Below are 21,396 nucleotides of genomic sequence, written 5' to 3'. Positions count from 1 at the left end.
CCCTTGGGTGATTTCTTCCATTTTAGAGAAGAAAAGCCAAAGCCTTGAAAAATAAGGACCTTTTCTTAATTCTTTTTTATTTATTTATTTATTTATTTATTTATTTATTTATTAAAGATTTCTGCCTCCTCCCTCCCATTTCCCTCCCCCTCCCTCAATCAAGTCCCCCTCCCTCGTCAGCCTGAAGAGCAATCAGGGTTCCCTGCCCTGTGGGAAGTCCAAGGACCACCCACCTCCATCCAGGTCTAGTAAGGTGAGCATCCAAACTGCCTAGGTTCCCACAAAGCCAGTACGTGCAGTAGGATCAAAAACTCATTGCCATTGTTCTTGAGTTCTCAGTAGTCCTCATTGTCTGCTATGTTCAGCGAGACCGGTTTTATCCCATGCTTTTTCAGACCAAGGCCAGCTGGCCTTGGTGAGTTCCCAATAGATCATCCCCATTGTCTCAGTGTGTGGGTGCACCCCTCGAGGTCCTGAGTTCCTTGCTCGTGCTCTCTCTCCTTCTGCTCCTGATTTGGACCTTGAGATTTCTGTCTGGTGCTCCAATGTGGGTCTCTGCCTCTGTCTCCTTTCATTGCCTGATGAAGGTTAATATTCAGGAGGATGCCTATATGTTTTTCTTTGGGTTCACCTTCTTATTTAGTTTCTCTAGGATCAGGAATTATAGGCTTAATGTCCTTTATTTATGGTTAGAAACCAAATATGAGTGAGTACATCCCATGTTCCTCTTTTTGGGTCTGGCTACCTCACTCAGGATAGTGTTTTCTATTTCCGTCCATTTGCATGCAAAATTCAAGAAGTCATTGTTTTTTACTGCTGAGTAGTACTCTAATATGTATATATTCCATACTTTCTTCATTCATTCTTTCATTGAAGGGCATCTAGGTTGTTTCCAGGTTCTGGCTATTACAAACAAGGCTGCTATGAACATAGTTGAGCATGTACTTTTGTTGTATGATAGGGCATCTCTTGGGTATATTCCCAAGAGTGGTATTGCTGGGTCCAGGGGTAGGTTGATCCCGAATTTCCTGAGAAACTGCCACACTACTTTCCAAAGTGGTTGCACAAGTTTGCATACGTATAACCCCAGCAGCACAGACATTAAGGGCCTCATTGAATAAATGGGACCTCCTGAGACTGAGAAGCTTCTATAAAGCAAAGGGCACTGTCACTAAGACAAAAAGGCAACCCACTGACTGGGAGAAGATCTTCACCAACCCCGCAACTGGCAAAGGTCTGATCTCCAAAAATATAAAAAGAATTCAAGAAACTAGACCGTAAAAGGCTAATCAACCCAATTATAAAATGGGGCACTGAGCTGAACAGAGAATTCTCAACAGAAGAAGTTCAAATGGCCAAAAGACACTTAAGATCATGCTTAACTTCCTTAGCGAGCAGGGAAATGCAAATCAAGACAACTTTAAGATACCGTCTTACACCTGTCAGAATGGCCAAAATAAAAATCACCAATGATAGCCTTTGCTGGAGAGGTTGTGGAGAAAGGGGTACACTCATCCTTTTCTTAATTATTAAGGCAAGTAAATGGGAGGGAGTAGGGGCATGTCAAGACTTTTACACTAGGTTCCATTGTTCTTCCCATAGCTCTAATAATGAACATTTAATTAAGTCTAAGCCATTAAGTGTGAGTAAATATTTCAACCAAGGTTGTGATTGTTCTTTGTAGATTTCTGCTTAGGCTCCAATTATATTTTATCTTTTGTTGCAGCTTTAGTCATTAACCCAATTAGCTCAACTAAGACGCACTTAAAACACAAAAATAAAATTTGTATTATCGGACCTCAGAAAATATTCAAACACATCCTCAGTCCGGTACTACACTTGGGGAGTTACTTTTTGTAGGGTAGAAGGAGACTCTTTCTCTTTGTGTGCCACAGTGAAAGTCATAAAACCCCAAGCAGAACTTGACAGCAGTCCTTTTAACAGCAGCTGCCCCACCCACCCAGGAGCTGCCCTGCTACCACAGCACAGAAGCTGAGGGGACAGGATCTGCTTGGTTTGCATGTGTTTAACTCACAATTTGCATATTTACTGGCCCATACAAAATTATTGGTTTATATTTAGAATCGACCTGAAGTGGTTGGAGTGATGCTTTCCATTGTCTCAGTAGGTTTTCCCATGTCTGTGAAGTTCTGTAAACACCTTCACAACCAAGGCATTAGCGCATCTGCTGTGTGATTTTCTTAATCCTGACAGTTTCACAATTAAGCTTAATAAACACGTAAAGTTTCCATGAGAGTTCGTATTTACCTTTAACTGAATATAACAAATAATATTCAATAAACACATATCTGTGAATCAGTCTGAATGTTTTTTTTATTTAAATTGGTCCAGCTTATCAATTTTCAATGGATGTATTTATTGGCAAGTGCCTTTAAAAACAAGTTTAAGGCTGATAAAATGATGCCCCAATACTAGACAAAGTAGACTGATAAGAAAAATATCAACCCACTTAATAATAGATTATCCATGTTATTGTTATTATTTTTATGATATACTAAGAAACATGTATTCTGATCACTTTTTTTTTTTTTTTTTGGTTTTTCGAGACAGGGTTTCTCTGTGGTTTTGGAGCCTGTCCTGGAACTAGCTCTTGTAGACCAGGGTGGTCTCAAACTCACAGAGATCCACCTGCCTCTGCCTCCCGAGACACTGAGGATGTTCTTTCGGGAACTTACCAAGGCCAGCTGGACTGGGTCTGAAAAAGCATGGGATAATACAGGACTCACTGAACATAGCGGACATTGAGGACTGCTGAGAAGTCAAGAACAATGGCACTGGGTTTTGATCCTTCTGCACATACTGGCTTTGTGGGAGCCTAGGCTGTTTGGATGCTCACCTTAATAGACCTGGAAGTAGGTGGGAGGTCCTTGGACACCCTACAGGGTAGGGAACCCTGACAGCTCTTAGGGCTGATGAGAGTGGAGGAGTTGATTGGGGGACGGGCAGTGGCAGGGAAGAGACAGAAATCTTTAATAAATAAATAAATTAAAAAAAAAGAAAAAAATTAGTCTCACTTCTAGCCACATATTGTCCTTTTAATAATTTATTATAGATTATTCAGTATTTCTCTCTATGGCTTTCAAGTCAAATAAACATCAAATCTCAAAAAAAAAATCACAGGGCCTGGTTTAAATCTTAAAAAAAGAAAAGAAAAGAAAAGAAAAGAAAAGAAAAGAAAAGAAAACTGAGTGCTGGGATTAAAGGCGTGCGCCACCACTGCCCGGCTTCTGATCACTTTTAGAATACTGTTAGAATATTGATTCTAATCTACAGTAAGATATTCTAAGTCACATTTTAATGTTAAAGGGATGTATTTGGACAGTCATTATTGGAATATTGATTCTTCCAATCCCTTAGCATGGGATGTCTTTTCATCTTCTGGTTTTTTATTCAGTTTCTTCATTGGGTGACAACATTTATGTGGTAGAGGTCTTTCATTCCATCAGTGAGGTTTACTTCCACTTTATTTATTCAATGCCTATTGTGGACTGGAGAGATGGCTCACAGGCTAGAGATGGGTCAGTGGTTCAGAGCACTGCCTGTTCTTTCAAAGGTCCTGAGTTCAATTTCCAGCAACCACATTGTTGCTCACAGCCATCTGTAATGAGATCTGGTGCCCTCTTGAGGAAGAGACCTGGTCAGTCATCCTAATCAACTTAGACCATGAAACTCAATATGGTCAAGTTCAACAGAATCACCATACATAGGCTGTCCATTGCCAGAGCATATATTTCAATTTTGTTTTCCATTTTATTGTGACTGGGATTGTTTCCCTGATTTCTTCTTCAGTCTGCCATTTTATGTAGGAAGCCTACTGATTTTTAGGGGTTAACTTTGCATCTTGTTATTTTGTAGGAATATAACTATGTAAGTTTTTAATGGAGTCTTTGGGGATTCTTATGTAAATAAGGTGATTCACATATCACCTGAAAACAGGAATGCCTTTATTAATTTCCTAACCTTTTTAAATTTTAATTAATTAATTAATTATTAATTAATTTCCCAACCTTTTTATTTCCTTCTTTGTCTTATTACTCTATGCCCTCAGACACAGTGTTGAATAGAGAGCGTGGATACCATCGCCTTGTTCTTGCTCTTGATAGGAATCTGAGTTTGTCTCCATTTAGTATGGTATTGGAGATAAGCATGCCATATGTGCCTTTATTAGCTTGAGGTATGGTTTTCCTGCCCCTGATGAGATGATCCTGTGGTACCTGTTTTTGAGTCTGTGCTATGCCAAGGATAGCATACTGATTTACATTCATTGAACCTTCCCTGTGCTTCTGGAGTCAAACCAGCTCGAGTGTGGTAATGGTCTTTCTGAAAACAGCTTGATTCAGTTTTCTAGCATGATTTTGAGAACATTTGTCTCTCTGTTTATCAGGGAGATACATCTGAAATTTTCATTTTATTTTCTTTGTGTTACCTGGATTTAAAATCAAGATAAGACTTCATAAAAAGAGTTTGGGTACCTTGTCCTTTTCTGCTTTGTAGATTAATCTGAGTAGTATAAGTGTTAATTTTTCCTTGACGTTATGATGAAATTCTGTGATGACTATCTGGTCCTTCTGTGATGACTATCTGGCTTCATTTTGACGGGGAAACTTAACTTTTTGCTTGTTATGGATATATTTGTATCACATTGAGACTATTTTGATTTGTTATGGGCATCTCATAACTTGTACCTTTCTCTTAAGTTTTTCAATTTATGGGATACAGATTTTTCTAAAGATTTCTTTATGATTTTCTGAATTTTATTGATACCTGTTATAATATTTGCCTTTTTACTTCTAATTTTATTATTTAATGTCTTCTCTCTCATGGATAACTTGCTTCTGCATTTCTCAGTATTGCTATTGCTTATCTTTTCAAAGAACCAACTCTTCATTATACTGGTTCACTGTATTTTTTGTTTGTTTTTATTCATTAATTTGAGCACCAATTTTCATCATTTCTTCCCATGTATTATTTAGGGTTTAGTTTTCTCTTGGCTTTAAAATCCTGCAAGTGCATCTGCATTATTAACGTGAGAATTCTCAAATTTTTAATAGATTTCAAGAGACTGACATTCATTTTTTAGATGTCTATGTGAGTGATCAGTGAACAGACAATGCTAGCTAGCTATTTTCCTCACTACTGTAAAACACCTAAAGAAATAAGCTTGAAGAAAGGAAAGGTGCGATCTGGGACCCCAGCCTATGGGATTGCACTGCCAACATTAATATCCTTTCTGGAAATACATCCCCCAACACACACACAGCCACCTCCAGAGGTGTGTTTCCTAAGTGATTCTGATTCCTACCAAGATGTCAGTTGAGATTAACTGTCACTCATTGTCTTCATAGTGTGGCGGCCATACCTTCAAGCAGCTGTGATAGACAACATCCAATATCCAGCATTATTTTTGTTCATACTCTAAATGACAGGAGGAGAAGAATATGATACTGAGAATTCCTCATGGGAAATGAAGTCATAGGTTTCTTCAAACAACTGGCATTTGAGAAAATGACTTAACACTCTGAGAACTGAGAAGTGAGGGATTTGCAATATGAGCTTTATAATCTTCATTTTCTAAAACTTAAATCCAGTTATTTCCTTTACCTACATTCAATAATTGACACCATTTTGTTGTTTTCTTTTGTTTAGTTTTCACAGATAGCCATGAGGCAAAAAAAAAAAAAACCTATAGCAGTCCTCCAAGCTCTAAATGTCCTCATATTTAACAATTTCATACTATTGAATTCCATTCACCAATTAGTATTTAATGCATATAAAATCAGTGGTTCTTGAGAAAATTATGTTATATACAAGTACAAAAAGGGTGGCATTGTCATGACAGGAAAACCTCCACTCCACACCCTCTGCATCCTCATATTCTATGGCTCCCATCCCATGGTTAGTATAGCTTCTGTAAGCAAATCAACCACATTTTGTTTCTATTGGTTTCACTTTGAGACAGCCATGAAGGAGTTCAAACCAAAGCAAACTCTGTGGTTTGTTATTGTTGTGAGTTTTTTCTCTACTAACAACCATAAAATAAATTTTCAAGGAAAATGTATATACCAAGAAGAGTAGGAATCTGACTTACTGGTGTGTGGACAGGGGCATTGGTATGTGTTGTTGCTCTCAGAAAATTAATTTACTAAGTAGGAATTTTGAAAGAGTGTTTAGGAAATGCATCCAGAAGGGCTGCTGCTCTGTGCAGGACTCAAACAATAAACTAAACCCATTCTCCCGGTGGCAGAAAAATATGAATAAATAGAGATGTTATTGACATTCAGCAAATGATTCTCATATAAGAAATAAAGTACCTTTAAAAAATAACCCAATTGTGTAAATGTATCACATTGTCCTTATCCATTCTTCAAAAGAGAAAAAAATAACAACAGCTTGAATTCTGCAGGAAAATGGATGGAGCTAGAAAACATCATTTTGAGTGAGGTAACCCAGACCCAGAAAGACAATTATCATATGTATTCACTCATAAGTGGATTTTAAACACAAAGCAAAGAAAACCAGCCTACAAATCACAATCCCAAAGAACTTAGACAACAATGAGGACCCTAAGAGAGACGTACATAGATCTAATCTACATGGGTAGTAGAAAGACAAGATCTCCTGAGTAAATTGGGAGTATGGGGATCTTGAGGGAGAGTTGAAGGGGAGGGGAGAGGCGGGGGGGGGAGCAAAGAAAATGTAGAGCTGAATAAAAATCAATAAAAAATAAAAAAGAGGAAAGAGGATGCTTTGTCTAATTTTTGATTAAAGAAAAAACTTTTGATAAATAACCCAATTGACTTAGTCCTGAAATCAATAAAACACTGTGGGTTGTGTCTCCTATGCTACTATGCTAGTCATTAATGTGCACAAGCCATCAATCCTTGTAACCATTACCCTGGACTGAGCTATTGCTTTTTCAGGACATTTATGTATAAGTACATGTTGAGTGTTTGTCAGTCTTGTGATTTAGTACCAACGAAGGTTTAACTGAGTTGTGAGAAAGTGAGAGACACGTTTCGTAGCTCAGCATGTGACTTGGCATCATGTTTGCTCACCTGCTCTCCCATTGATGAAATGTTAACTAGACATGCCCTGGGTACGCAACAGTATACTGAAAATTATTGACTTAGTAATCAACAAAACAAATGCAAGATCCAGTTGTCAATGATACTCCTTTGTGATGGAGTCAGGCAAAAATATATCAAGTCTAGAAACAGATAAATAACGACTGCAGCCAATGGGGCAGCATTAAACCAGTCTGTATTGTGGTAGCCATGGAAATTGTTCAAATGGTGGAGCACTTTCATATTTGTTGGTAAATAATCTTCAATTTACTTATTTCCACTCATCCTATGGAACACTTTGTATCTTCTTGGCTCTTAGTTGTCACTTGCCAATTAAATGGCAATCTCTTTTATCCCATTGGCTTGGTTGCAGTGCCTTGATAATTTGGAAGTATCTATTTGCAGCAGGTAGGTGACATTCACTTGTTCTTTATCTCGAGCCTGGATGGAGTGCTGCTTACTCTTCCATGGAATTTATAAGAGTGGGGTAGGATTATTAGAAGGCTGCTATGGAAATACTTCTTATGTATTACATGAAATTACTGAACTTTTCCCATTACACTTCCCCTCTGCCTTTGGGTACAGATGTAAGCTATGATGTTATTTGGCAATAGTTTAGAGTTTGATTCACAATGACAGTAAGACCCACTGCTTGTGCTGTCTGTCATGTGGCTCCTTTGGTCCAATGCCATGAGAGACGGCAAATGGGAGTTGCCAACATCATGCTAATCTTTCTCAGGCTCAAAATGTGAGCTCTAAACTGTCCAAATTTAATTGGGCTCATTGTCTTTCTCCTGGATGAATCTATGGGATTCAGCAAGTGTGTGGCAAGCCAGCTTCTGAGTGAGCGTTCACCAGGATGCTAATTAGAAACTGTCTGACTGTTAAAAATCCCTGTCTGTTAGAAAACCCTTAGATCTTTCCTGCACCCAGGACAATGTTTTATATATATATTTAGATCATGTCTGTTCTTTAGCAAATCATTTTATACTTTGAATATTATAATAGTATGAGAAATAGTTAGAAAAATATAAAACATTGCCTTGAAGAATATTATAAGAATCCTAAGATTATATTTGTAGAGTATATCTATAAGGATTAACTTTTTAAAAATAACTTTAAATTTCCAAGTGTGTGTGTTCATGTGTGTAGGTTTGAGTAGAGACCCCCAAAGTCCAGAAGATGCTGTGAGATCTACTGTCGGTGGAGTTTTAGTTGGTTGTATGCCACTTAATGTGAGTGTTAAGAACCAAGTTGAAACATCTACAAGAGCAGTATTTGCTCTTAACTCCAGCCCCAGAACTACTTTTTCATCTGTGAATAGGAGATATAGAAGCTAACCAGTCATGGATGAATGCAAGGTGTTTCACATAATTTGACACAGAAGGACAGATTCACATGCCCTTTTCATTTTATGTACCTTCAGGTACATAAATGTTTGCTTTATTCAATGAAGGCAAAAAGATTAAGAATGCACCTAAGTTCAAACATTCTTTTCTTTTTAGCATAGCAAACCACTGCAATTACACTAGTAAAGAATGAGTTCTGGTGCTCAAATTGATCACCAGTCTAATTATATAGTCTCAATATGTAAATGACAAACTGATAGTTCCAGTGATGAACGCAGAACTATTGAGGAAGTGGTTAAACATTATTACATAAATATGAGCCTTTTGCATCACAGCGCTTGAGACTCTGCTCAGGAAATGGTCCCCAGGTAGAAGACAGATGCACTTCGAGGGTGTTCCATGTTTCTAGTATCAATAGCTGGTCACACACAGCTGATTCACAGCTCTTTGTGGGAGAAAGACTATTCTAGTACTGCTTACTCTGCAGAAGAATAAGATCTGAACAATTTTTCAGTAACATAAATGAACAATGTATACTTTGAGTATAAGGTTTTTAATTTAAGGAAACTGTTTTATTCCTGTTAACTTAAAATGTAAGAGCCGATTAAAGGCTTTGTTTTGCTTTCTTCCATGAGAATAATAGTCTCATGCTGTTACCTTTTGTTCAAGAAGCAGTGAATATTTAAACTTTTTAAACTTAAACATAAATATATTCATACTGCACTACAGAGAGGAAAAATATACTTTATCTTTATTTTGTAGAGGTAAAAAGAGAGAGAGGAAAAAAAAGAAAGAGCGAAGAAGAGAGAGAGAGAGTAGACCTTTATTGTAGTAATGGCCAGCACCTACATATGAGTACTTATCTACCAACAGTTCTTCAGCAGTACATACCCACCAGCATGTACCCATTAGAACCTACGCACTCACAAGAAACTATCTACAAATGCTTATCCACTCTTACCTGTCCACCAGCATCTATTCTTCAGTGTGCAACACCTCTGCCATTTCATCTGTAACTATCTACTACTACTTATGCATGAGCACCTGTCCACCAACACTTATCTACTCATGCCTGTCTAGCTGGAGCTACGCCTGAGTATTTATCACAGCACAGGTTACCCTAAACCTAACATGCCTAATGTGTGTTTAGGACTTTATAGTCTTCAATGTTAAAATTATTATTCCCTACAAAGAGAGTAAATCACAAAATACATAAATCATTTTGCATTGTGCACACTTCAGAGCAGCCTTTTAGAGAAGACTGTTACCTGGAGGACAGAATAGAAGTAATCCTACCAACAAGATTTTCAGAAGTGTAGATTTATATATTGTTGTGTGATGGATTAATCCCTCACAGACTTAGTCATGTGCAAATGCTTTATAGAACAGTTCCGTGAACGTTCAGATAAGATGTGTCCATTTGTGCACAGCTGAACCTTAATGCTCTCAGCAGGAAAAATCACAGCTTATGCATGGAACACCAAACTGCTCTTCTCCTTTACTGTGTAGCTGATGTGAAGGGGAATTCTTAAAACAAAACTAACAACAACAACAACAAAGAAATATAGCATAAGAATTCTAGGGTAAAGGTCTTGTTCTCAGGGATGCTATCAGCTGGAACTTCAGAGTTCAGGGAAAACTGGAAGGGACAGTTTTAGAAAGTGAATTAAGAAATGATACCAACTTCAGCACCCAAACCATTGCTTCCTTATCTTTCTTTATTTGAGCTCAAACAGGATAACAGTGTTTTTACATCCTGTGTAATTCTTTTCTCTCACTTCTCCAACTCCTTCCTTGCCCCATCCTGTTTTCACGACTACTACGGTTATCACACACACACACACACACACACACACAAACAGTTAGTTTTGCACTTATTTGCAAGTATTTAGAGCTGACTATATAGGATTAGGGCCTCATCCAGGAAATGAGATCTTTCTCCGACCATCAGTTTTGCAGTTCCTAGAGAAGTGTGCCCTTGAGAAAATGGACGGTTTGGTTATGCTGCTGTCTAGTGCTTTCTCAGGCACACTGAGATGTCTTCCCTCTATCAGTTGTTGCTAACACTCAACTCTGGTTTATCTATTTAAATTTCGTAAGGCAGCTTTGATTGTGCATGATTTTTTCTTCTGTTTTTCTTCTCCCTTCTTTGTTTCAAACTTGGAAAAAATTAATTGTGTCCTAAGTATTAGCAAGTGACTGTATGAGAATGAAAACTCCTCAGTTCAATACTGGGTTTTCTGAAATGGTGTCATATTTTAATTTTTAATGCATTATGTTTTCACAAGTAAACTTTATAAAGTTAACTTTATTAACCAGTTTACTCTCTGGATCAGCGCCCTAACTATCATAAATCTTCTTGTGTGGTAGCTATTGTCGGAACTTTCTTGTATATAGTATAGACACAGTGTGTGAATTGACTTAACAACTGCTCTTTTAAAAACAAGGACAACATATCAGTACTCTCTTTGTAAGCTTCCCACTTATGAAGCTTGCTCATACTCAGAAAGATCTCAGGAATAATAAAAGAAGGAAAGAAAGAGAGAGAGAGAGAGAGAGAGAGAGAGAGAGAAAGACAAGAAGAGAAAAAGAAAACCCTGAGGTGGCTAACAGTAATAGTTTCAGAACCATATGTTCTATTTTATTGGAATTCATTTTTCTTGTCCGGAAATGAGCATACTAGAATACCTTGACTCCTCCTCATGATGTAAAAATGGAAGTCAACAAAGTACCTTCCTGATTAATTATCAGTATGTTATTTTGTGTTGCTTTTATTTCTTCAATTATTTTACAGATATTTTTATTGTATATAGAAAAAAACTTGAGCTTATAGGGATTAAATACATTGCTCAATGTACTAAAACTAATCATCAGACCCTTTTCCCCATGTTCACTGATCAAGAATTTGCCTTCCTCCAATTCAGATCTGTTGTCCCTGTGTCGTGTGGATGACAAGGCTGGACAATGATCTACAAATGCTGACATTTCCTCTCAGATGGAGCTGAGCTAGAGTTAACCCATTCATTGAACATAATAACACTTACTCAGATGACTGGAGGACATCACATTCAAATGCAGTCCTGCAAACCTGCAAGTCGCGCATTTCTGTTTCCTATCACTCTAAAAGTACATAACTGTGTGACAGATACAGATAAAGCACCACTACATCTGTCCCTCCTACTCTCCTATTATTTTCCTGTTCTTGATTGATGTGTGTTTTATGTTAACAGATTTGTTTTTGTTTTTTGATTCGAAGTCTTAAGCTTTTAGTTTATGATTTGCTTCTTCCACAGTTAGGTTTCTGCTCATCAGAAGAGTTGTTTTGATAATTCTCATTTATAACAATAGGCTGTACTGAGACACCACCTACACCCTAAGGTAGAAAGTACCTTGGATAGATTACAAGCACACATAGGTTGGAAAAAAGCCAGTGATATTGGCTGGGTACATGTGTAGCTCTATTTCCACTGGCCTGTTTTTGCTCAGTTTTTATCTCAGTTTGGATTCTCCGTGAGGGCATAACGAGAGGCACTCCACCCCAATGCTTACTTTGCCATGTCTCTCTTAAGTGCTTTTCTGTATTTCAATGACCACGGAAGGAGTTATAACTGCAAGATCTCATCAGAATCAATAATATAAACACTCTCTTGATAGGAAGAACCATAAGACACAGAGACAAAGCATGAATGACTTTCTCAATTTTTTTAAAAGATTTTAATTGTTTTCTTAAACTTTATGTGTGTGTGTATATATCTGTACATGAGTATATGCAAGTAAATGTGGGTTCCCATGTATGCAAGAAACAAGTATTGGGTCCCCTGGAGCTAGAAGTATAGGATGTTGTGAAGAGCCTCACACGGGTGAAGGGAACTGAACTTTGGTCCTATGAAAGAATAGTAAGTCTTCACCACCAAGCTGTTTCTGCAGTCCAGAGACTTAAGCCATGAAAGCAAGAGATTAATGCAGATTTCTGCATTCCCTATTTCTCTTTTAACCTCATTTTCTTACTAACAGCTATCACTAAGTCATAATATACATGTGCAGATAGGGAAGCATTTTGTCTTTGACTATTTTTTCTTCATTATGTAATCAGTACACACAATCCATTTTCATGATTGTTACAAAGTTACTGTTGTTTATATTAAGACATGATTGAATTATTCCTGATAAGGAATAAGAAGACAGCATTATTAATACCAACTGAAATAAATACATTACATTTTTCTTGCTATTAATATAAACCAACATAAACTGGAAGGAATATGTTCAGAGAATTATAAACTGAAATCATGTAACTATTATGTGTTTATTGGTAATGAACTTCTCCAAGCATCGTGTTCCTCATTAAGTAATGGTTTATGACAGAAACCTGTTGTCACCTTCTGCTTGAAGCGTCAACTATTTTGACCAAGATCGTATAGCTAAGACAAGATTAGAATATGCATTTTTCTTTTTTCTTTTTATTAAAAATAGATTATCCCCTCTTCTCTGCTCCCTGTCACCACCTCTTCTCTCTCCCAGATCCATTCCGCCTTCTCTTCTTTTTCCCTTCAGAAAAGATCAGGCTTCCAAGAGAAAACAACCAAACACAACAAAACAAGATACAATAAACAAAGGCAAAAGCCCTCATATCCAGGCTGGACAAAGCAACCCAAAAAGAAGGAAACAGTTCCAAGATCAGGCAAAGGGCTCAGAAACACACACAATCCTACTCCCACTCCCCAGTCCTCTATGTTATGACTGTTAGCTTGATGTTTTTGCAGAAAATACATCTTTCAAATATGAAGTCACTGTTACTTTCCCTGAAGAGCCCTGTTATGACATTTGAAGAAATAAAGAGGCTTGCTATGTTACATGGGGTAAAAGATCAAGTGTTGCTTACTTTAATCTCATTGGAATAGCACAACAAAATTTTGCAGACTAGGCAGCTCGTGTAAACCATGTCCACGAAGCCCTCAAGGCTAGACTACTGTTTTCAGGTTCTCCTTGATTCGGTGTTTAGGAAATACATTTCCTGTCCTGGTGATTTGGTGATGGTACCTTCAAACTGAGTGTTTGATATTTATAATTATAAAGAGAGAGAGAGAGAGAGAGAGAGAGAGAGAGAGAGAGAGAGAGAGAGAGCACTTTAAGCCTTATTATAGCCTCAATTATTCTATCACCAAGTGAAAAGTGAAAACTCAAATGAACAGTCAGACATCAACACAGGAAGTTGTGGAGATAGAATTCAGTCCCCCGAGGACTAGAAGCATCTCTGCTAAGAGGACTAACAAATACAACAAAGATTGAGTTAGGCTTTACAAGGTGTTTCGACCCATGAGACCTTAGTCTACCTTCATTCAGATCATACTGTTCTCTGCACACATATCAAATGGCTCTGTAACTTTGTGCTTTTCATCTGAATTTTAAATTCAACTATACATCCTTTTTCCGTGAAGAACATATATGTTGAGTATAGTGTTTTCTCAAACGTGCTGCCTTCCTTCTCTGTTACAGGCCCAACAGCTCACCGAACTGGAAAAGAAGTTAGCTGTTGCCAAAAATGAGCTTGAAAAAGCAGCTCTTGACAGGGTAAGTTGCCATCCAGGAGCCATCATGTGTGTGCTTGCTGCTGCCTGCGGTCATCCAGAGCAATTCTAGACTCTGCACAAAAGCTGGTCATTGAACTCCTGAATGTGTAATGGCTTCCTTGTTCTCATTTTTTCTGCCACATTCAATTGAGTGAACTCTGTGGGTTTGTTATTCAGTTTTTTGTTTATCTTACTGGCACATTTATTCCATAACACTGTGGGTAGATGTGCTTAATGTGGAAACCATGCTGTTCTCTGATAACTTTGGAAGAAACAAAGAAAATGGAAGTAACCATGAGTTGTAAAAAAATGTATCTTAAATGCCTGTCCCTTGGCACTCGTCCTCATGTTCGAGAGCTTGGAAATTGGCACAAGGATATTATATGTGTCAATAATCAAAAATATAGGACTTCATATATATATATATATATATATATATATATATATATATATATTGTATAGTCATACTTTGGAATACATTTTCAAACACAAAAATTACAAATAAAATACATTTTGTCTATAAGTAATAACTGTTCAAACAAATGAAAAACTATTTAAAGTATTTATGGAGGTAGAATAAGTGAAAGAACAAATATTAAAATTAAGTATTTAATTGTTTTCTGAGAAATATAGTGTAGATGACTGTGAAGAACACTTGCATGTATGTGTTTCACCCTCCACTCATTGAATGAATGCAATGTAATAGTCTGTGCTAGTACTGAATAATACATAAATATGGCATGTATGTTAAGCATGTAATATATATGTAGACATTGGGTACATGCTGCCTTCGTATTTATTTGTATTACAAATATTTGTCTATCTCTCTGTAATTTATGCACCATACAGATGTGTTAAGTAGTTATGAAGACATCTTTCCATATTCAATTCAGACTGCTGCTAACCTTGTTCATATTTTTTTCTATATATCCTTGTAATTCTCAAAGTCATCTTGGCTAAACCTAAAGTGTTGTGCCTTTCTACAATTAGTAATAATTTTATGGATAATATTGAACAGGGACACCAGTGCATTTGTGAACTTTACTTTTTCAATAATTCCTTATATGCACTCAGAGAATCTGGAAAAAAAAAAAAAGAGGCTGCCCCTTAATTACCAGAATTGAACTGTGGGCATTTCACTGTGGAACAGGTAGGAGAGAGACCATGTAGGATTGGTTCCCTGAAGATCTTCAGGTTTCACATTTTAGGAAACCCTATACTGTATGGATGCTTTGATACTGTGCCATACATTTTGCACTATATGGTAAGTTTAAGACCAGGCTAAATTTTGCTGCTTAGGATGTGACTATGTCTCTCATAAGCATATATCTTTGCTCTGTTATGATCCAAACATCTTCACAGCTGACAGAGTATGTAGACTGTGTCATAACAGAGAAATTATAAAGAATGTATCCTGAATGTTAATGGTGTTCCTTTGTAAGATTTGGAGGCCTGAGACAAACTAAATATTCAGAGAAGTAAGTAGATATCTCACCAACCTTAGTCCTTTGGAATTACCATTTATTAATTTATCCAAGTTATTAACATTTAATAGTTAAGGGCAGCCAGACTTCTATTCTTTGGGGTAGATCAGGCATAATTTATTTTACCAAAAATTCGTTTTATAAAAAATTTAATTTCAAGGTTTTTCCAGGGATATTCACCTCATCTCTTCCAACTCCTGCTCTGTCACTTTTTACAAAGGACATGGGATTTTTGTAGAGTTAGTGGAATTAGAAAACCAAGAGGAAGATACAATCTTAAGTTTTCCTAGCTCACATTAAAAAAATTATTCTGTATTTGCTGCCACTGTCTCTAAAAAATGTATTAAATCCTAAGAAGACATTGAGTCTTCAAGGTCCTGAGGCAATCTCTCAACTTCTAAGACTATCATTTCTGGCCATTGAATTGTTCTTTCTAAAATATTCTTTCTGGTTTGACATGATATAATTACTTAACTGATAATGGTTATTGGATTTTGAAATAGCTATTATGAGATGTTATTATGTTGGACACTACAGGAATAAAACAATGTATGAGACATGGTCTTTGTTCCGATATCAAATATAATGGACCAATCAGGAAATAATACTTTCTGGACCACAAGACAATAGAATAATAGAGAATTAATCTTGCATTGCAAGTATTTGTGGATAACACCAAATTCCAGAGTCACAGCGCACTCTGTTTTTTGGAAATGGCCCAGGGACAGAACTTGGGCTATCACAGAGTTGTTTCTTCACCTTTAGTGCCATGTGCTTGTTTCACTATCCATCTCTTTCATGTGCATCACTGTGCAGTGAGCCCATACCCTGCCACAGCATGCTCTAGTCTGGGAGCTGCGGCTAGAGAGTCTCCAGGGACTCTGCTCCTATATTTAGGTGATGACTTTTGTTGATGGGCCATGTTCAAATCTCCCTGGTGCTACAATTCATAGCCATACCACTGAGAGCTGAGGGATGACTGAATTTTTATATATATATAACTAGTCTGACAGCCTGGCATGTAGAAAATACCCCAAAAGCTTATCCGTTAGTATTATTAGTGAGTGAGATAAGATTGCTTTTCTATGATGAGCAGTTTGTCTTTAAACTTCATAATTCTGTCACCTCTTTTTTGGTACATAGAACTATAAAAAAACTTTTTACATTATTAGACATTGATTTTAACAAATATCAAGCAAGATGCATATGAAATTTACAAACTAGCTCTAAATTCAGGTGGAAAGGTTATCTCAATCTATAGTGGAAAAAACTACAGTTTAAAGTAAATGTCGTTCACCTCTCTCTACTGCTTCTATATGAGACTTTTTTATACATCATGCATGTTCTCCTTTTAGATATATTTTGTCTCATGCTCAAATAACCTTAACTATCATGTAAATACTATGAGAACATCTTCACATCCCAACTTTGTTCTCAATGTTATTTCTAGTGAATGAAGTGTGAGTTTATTATACCAAAATAACCAAAAGAATCTTAAGATCTATGAATCAATTCTGAGCTTCCAGAAAGCTATTATTTATTGAGCTACAAATGGATTACACTGAAAATGGGGCCATTTTAGCTACAGAATTTACCACTTCAAGAGTGGAGGGAAAAACAAATGGGAAAAATAGTTTGGAGATAGGAGGAAAAGGGTAAATCAAGAATTACCTGAAAAAAGATTAGTTCTTCAGATCCAGAGGAAAGCATGCTATACATGTTGTCTCATACATCAGTAAAGAATGTCTGGTTGTAGTGAACTTCAAAGTAAATAGTCGACTGAAGTTCCAGTATAGACATCCCTAGAAGTATAATGATGACAGACTTTGTCCCTGGGCCTGTGTGAATACAGCACTGGCAGCATCAGAAACAGGCTTGTTCAGTTGGAAGCATGATCTTGGGGTGGTAGGAAAACAATGGCACTGATTCTGGTGACAAATCTCACACCATGGTCCTTGGTAGTTATCTATCTAGGCTGGCAACAAAGAACTGTACTGAAGCGTATGACAGGAGGTCCTGGTGCAGATTACAGTCCCAAGAAAGAAACACAGGAAGAAAGATGTTAAGAACAGCCTGAAGCAGAATACAAATGGCTCTCTACACCCCTTTAACGGTTAAAGACAGAGAGTTGATTAAATTAACCTGGAGATTTCCTGATGAGGACAGGGCCTCATGTGACACTGAATTTAAAGCAAAATTCAATATATGTGCAATGTCTTTCACAATATGATAGAGCATTTAAAACCACCACTTCATGGCTAGTCATTAGTTTGAGCATCTGAGTTGAGTTATTGCTCTGACTTAGAGATTGATGTACCTAATCTGTTAGATGTATGGTGTGAACAGTACGAAAGAAAAAGAATCATGCAAACAGGAAACAATGTTGCTCTCTGTGGGTTCTCAGCATAGAAACCCTCCATTATATATTTTCACCTCCATATTTATATCCATCTCATACTGGTAATTAGGTCAGTCCCATGCCAAAAAACACATAATCTTTAATATGCCCAATACTGTTCAAAAGCCCAAAGGCCAATAGTCATCTTTCATTTTAAGATTGATTTTTCTTTTAAATTATGAGTGTAGGTGTGGTGGGTCAGGGTATTTTATATATAAGCACAGTGTGACAGAAGACAGAGTCGGATGTGCTGATGCTGGGAACCAAGCTCCAGTCCTGGACAGGAACAGTGTATTCTCCTAACTGCTGAGCCATCTCTCCAGCCTTAAAAAGATGCCATGGAAACCCCCTGTGTGGGGCACTCTTTTCAAATGGTTTCACACTGTTCTCCCTAGAACCTTCTGTGAGTGAGGGTTTAGCCTAAATGTCCCTTCCTATTGTCCTCACGTAGAGTGTGCAATCACAACTTAACTGTACCAATAATGTTATCAGTTATATGCAGTTTATTGGTATCTGTTCCATAACACCCACTTTAACTACACTCAGATGTGTTTTCTCTGTGAACTACATGTGACATCCGTCTGCTCCAGTTTCTGCTTTGAAGACCTATTATAAACCTCACTAAGCACAATGAACAACATCCTGCAGCCTGACTGTTATGCTCTCTTGAAATGTTCTCCATCAAACCAGTCAGTTCACTGCTTTTCAATTCATCACTATGCTCATTTCATTGTCAGAGAATTTGCCAGGATGTAGCATATGTAACCTCTTAACCAATGTCTGATACAATCCTCACCCTCTGAGGCCTCCTGAGCCAAGGTTCACGGTTCTCAGTTCTGCTGGGATACTGATCCTCCGTACCCCCACCAAAATCACCTACCAAATACTGCTTCCAGTTTCTTAGAATAATCTTACCTGACATTTCCAACTGTTCCATATCCTCTTGTAAGCCAAAGACTTACAGACAACATGATCAGGTCTACGGCAGTAAGAGACCCATATCTTGGAATCAATTTTCTGCCTTAGTTATTTTTCTCAACAATGCAAACAAATACCTGGTGAAAAGCCTCTTAAAGATGGAAGGACATAGTCTAGTTCATGGTTCGAAGGGTTCCATGGGTATCCAAACTGTTGACAATGTGAAATGACACCATGAGTACCAATGTGTTGGACCACATTCATAGTTCATGACAATGCCTGAGACACTCCTGGGTCATCCTAGGAGAGAATACATGGTAGCAGGAATGGCTCTCAGATGCAGCGGCAGTAGATTGGGATGCTTGATCAAATCTCACTAAATCAGGTAGCAGAAAGAGATGAAGGAAGTTGGAAGAGCTAAAAGGATGGAGAAGGAGAGAGAGCAAGAGAGAAATCAGAGATCAAAAACAAGGTCATAAGTATGCTCTTGCTATGTTAACTTAAGGCCTGTCGCCCAGTGTTCCATTCCCTCATCCTAGATTCCAGAGCCTTGACTCTGCCACCAGTCGGGCACAAGGTGTTCAAGTAGAGAAGCTACTGTAGGCATCATATTGAAGCAGAGGAAGAAATTTCATTTGAAAACCTGTCGCTATTTGTATGGGGGGAGTGTATTATAAGACCAATGCAGGGAATGGGAACAAGAACCATAGGTAAAAATATTATTCTTCCCCTTGCTCTCAGGAATCACAGATGAAAGCAATGAAAGAGACTGTACAACTCTGTTTGACGTCAGTTTTCCGTGATCAGCCTCCTCCTCTCAGTCTCTTCACATCAAATCTATCACAGACGTTGCATCCACCCAGGACACTTGCTTCCAAGATTCCAGATTCAAGGACAAAAAGCGAGGTACGTTTGTTTCTTTTTTTTTTTCCATGTGTTAGCAGTGATGACTATTAGTGTATGGTTTTTAAACTTCGTTGTGTATACTCAACACACTGGACCCATGTAGGACAACCAATTCACTGAATGGTTATTAGGCAGCTCTCAGTAGAGAGTAGCTCAGTCTGCAGTTCCCATGACCACCCAGGGAAGGCTGTCAGAAAGCAATGCTCTATTATCAAAGAGCTTGGTTCATAAGCAGGAAATTTTAATTGTTTTCATTACAACAACAAAATAATAGAAAAAAGAGTTATCAGTAATTTTAAAACAAGTATTTGCATTACATTCTCATAAACAACAAAGCTAGGAGCCTTCTTTAGAGGCTTAAGCTACATCATCACAGAATATGCACATTAAAAGTAAGTATATCTCATTCAGCCCATGAGAATCATTTTACAGTATGTAAAAAAATTCTAACTTGAAGGAATTCACCACATAGTTTTTCAGTTAGATCACTTTGTATTGGCTTCCATTCGTTTTATTTATATCTTAAGGAATTTTAATGTGTTTCCATGTTTTTGAACAACTGATTTGAAAGTTGTCTTAAAAAAACTTCCCAACAATCAATTACCATCAGAGGTTCAGTGGCTTCCTCCCCACTTTGTTTTGATCTCTAAAACAACAGCTTAGTGTGGTCTATATGTAAATAAACTCAGACAACCTGAAAGAGCTTTTGGAGAAAGGCTGTGCTCTTGGAGGAGTATCCTCCCTTGTCATTTGCAGTTAGGATGCATGCTGTGCACAGCAGCCTGACATAGACATGCAAGGCTGTACAGGTAAGGTCTAAGACTTGAGCAACAGGGATACAGCATGAGCACTGTGTTGTACTGCAGATGAGGTCACTTCCTGTCTACTTTTTATTCTCCTTATTCTAGCATTGCTACTTGTGATTGTGAGCATAAAAGTTTTAGTAGTTTATGTAATCTCATGATATATTAACATATTGTCCTGTAAGAAATTCATGAAATTGTATGTCCAATGTTTCTTTTTATCACCTTTGCTCTTATTGTGTGTTGGAGAATATGTATAATTTCAAAGCAAGTGTTTTCCATACATTTTTCCTGTTCTACTCATGAAAATTCTAGGTTTGAGATACTGGATGGTTTATATCCCAAACAATACAAGCACATGAAACTGTAGTGTTCTATGTTCATCAGCAAATTTCTTAAAATAGCCAAAACCAGACAGTTTCCTGCCCTTTCACTGAGGCTACCAACCCAGAGTAGTGAGGGCCTGACTAGAGGGCAGGCCTCAAGGTCCCCGCCAGGGAAAGCGGGCCCCCGCTGCTGGGGCTGCAGTCTCTGCTGTGATCTCCTGGACCTGCTCTGCCTGCGCCCTACTTCCCTTTGTCCCTGGCTCATTGGGGCATCCAGGAGTTCCTGTGTAGGTGCCGAGAAGTTTCATCGGGACGGGTGAGTGTGTGCTATCCTGGGGCAGACGGTCCCGGTAGAGAGCACAAACGCCCCTCCCCCAGCTCCTGCTGCAAAGCTTTCTCTCCTACACACCCGCCCCCACCCCCACCCCCAAGCCTGCCTTGTCTGCAAGGTCCTTTACTGTGGAACAGTTTCCTGCCCTTTCACTGAGGCTACCAACCCAGAGTAGTGAGGGCCTGACTAGAGGGCAGGCCTCAAGGTCCCCGCCAGGGAAAGCGGG

The 21,396-nt window shown here is 37.9% G+C and overlaps 1 protein-coding gene across 1 annotated transcript in view; it reads left to right on the top strand.

Annotated features, from left to right (window-relative positions):
• LOC130875602 (leucine zipper protein 2-like) overlaps window positions 1–20,633 on the top strand; it is a 133,058-nt gene extending 112,425 nt beyond the window's left edge. Inside the window, exons 8-10 of the mRNA XM_057771620.1 lie at window positions 13,931–14,005; window positions 19,546–19,710; window positions 20,619–20,633. Of these exons, the coding sequence (XP_057627603.1) occupies window positions 13,931–14,005; window positions 19,546–19,710; window positions 20,619–20,633 (255 nt within the window). The remainder of the gene's footprint in view (window positions 1–13,930; window positions 14,006–19,545; window positions 19,711–20,618) is intronic.
• Window positions 20,634–21,396: the final 763 nt, after the last annotated feature.

Source organism: Chionomys nivalis, chromosome 6 (assembly GCF_950005125.1).
Source record: "Chionomys nivalis chromosome 6, mChiNiv1.1, whole genome shotgun sequence".
Taxonomy (NCBI): domain Eukaryota; kingdom Metazoa; phylum Chordata; class Mammalia; order Rodentia; family Cricetidae; genus Chionomys; species Chionomys nivalis.
Note: the sequence above shows the minus strand (reverse complement) of the source record. Positions and strands in the feature narration are given on the sequence as shown.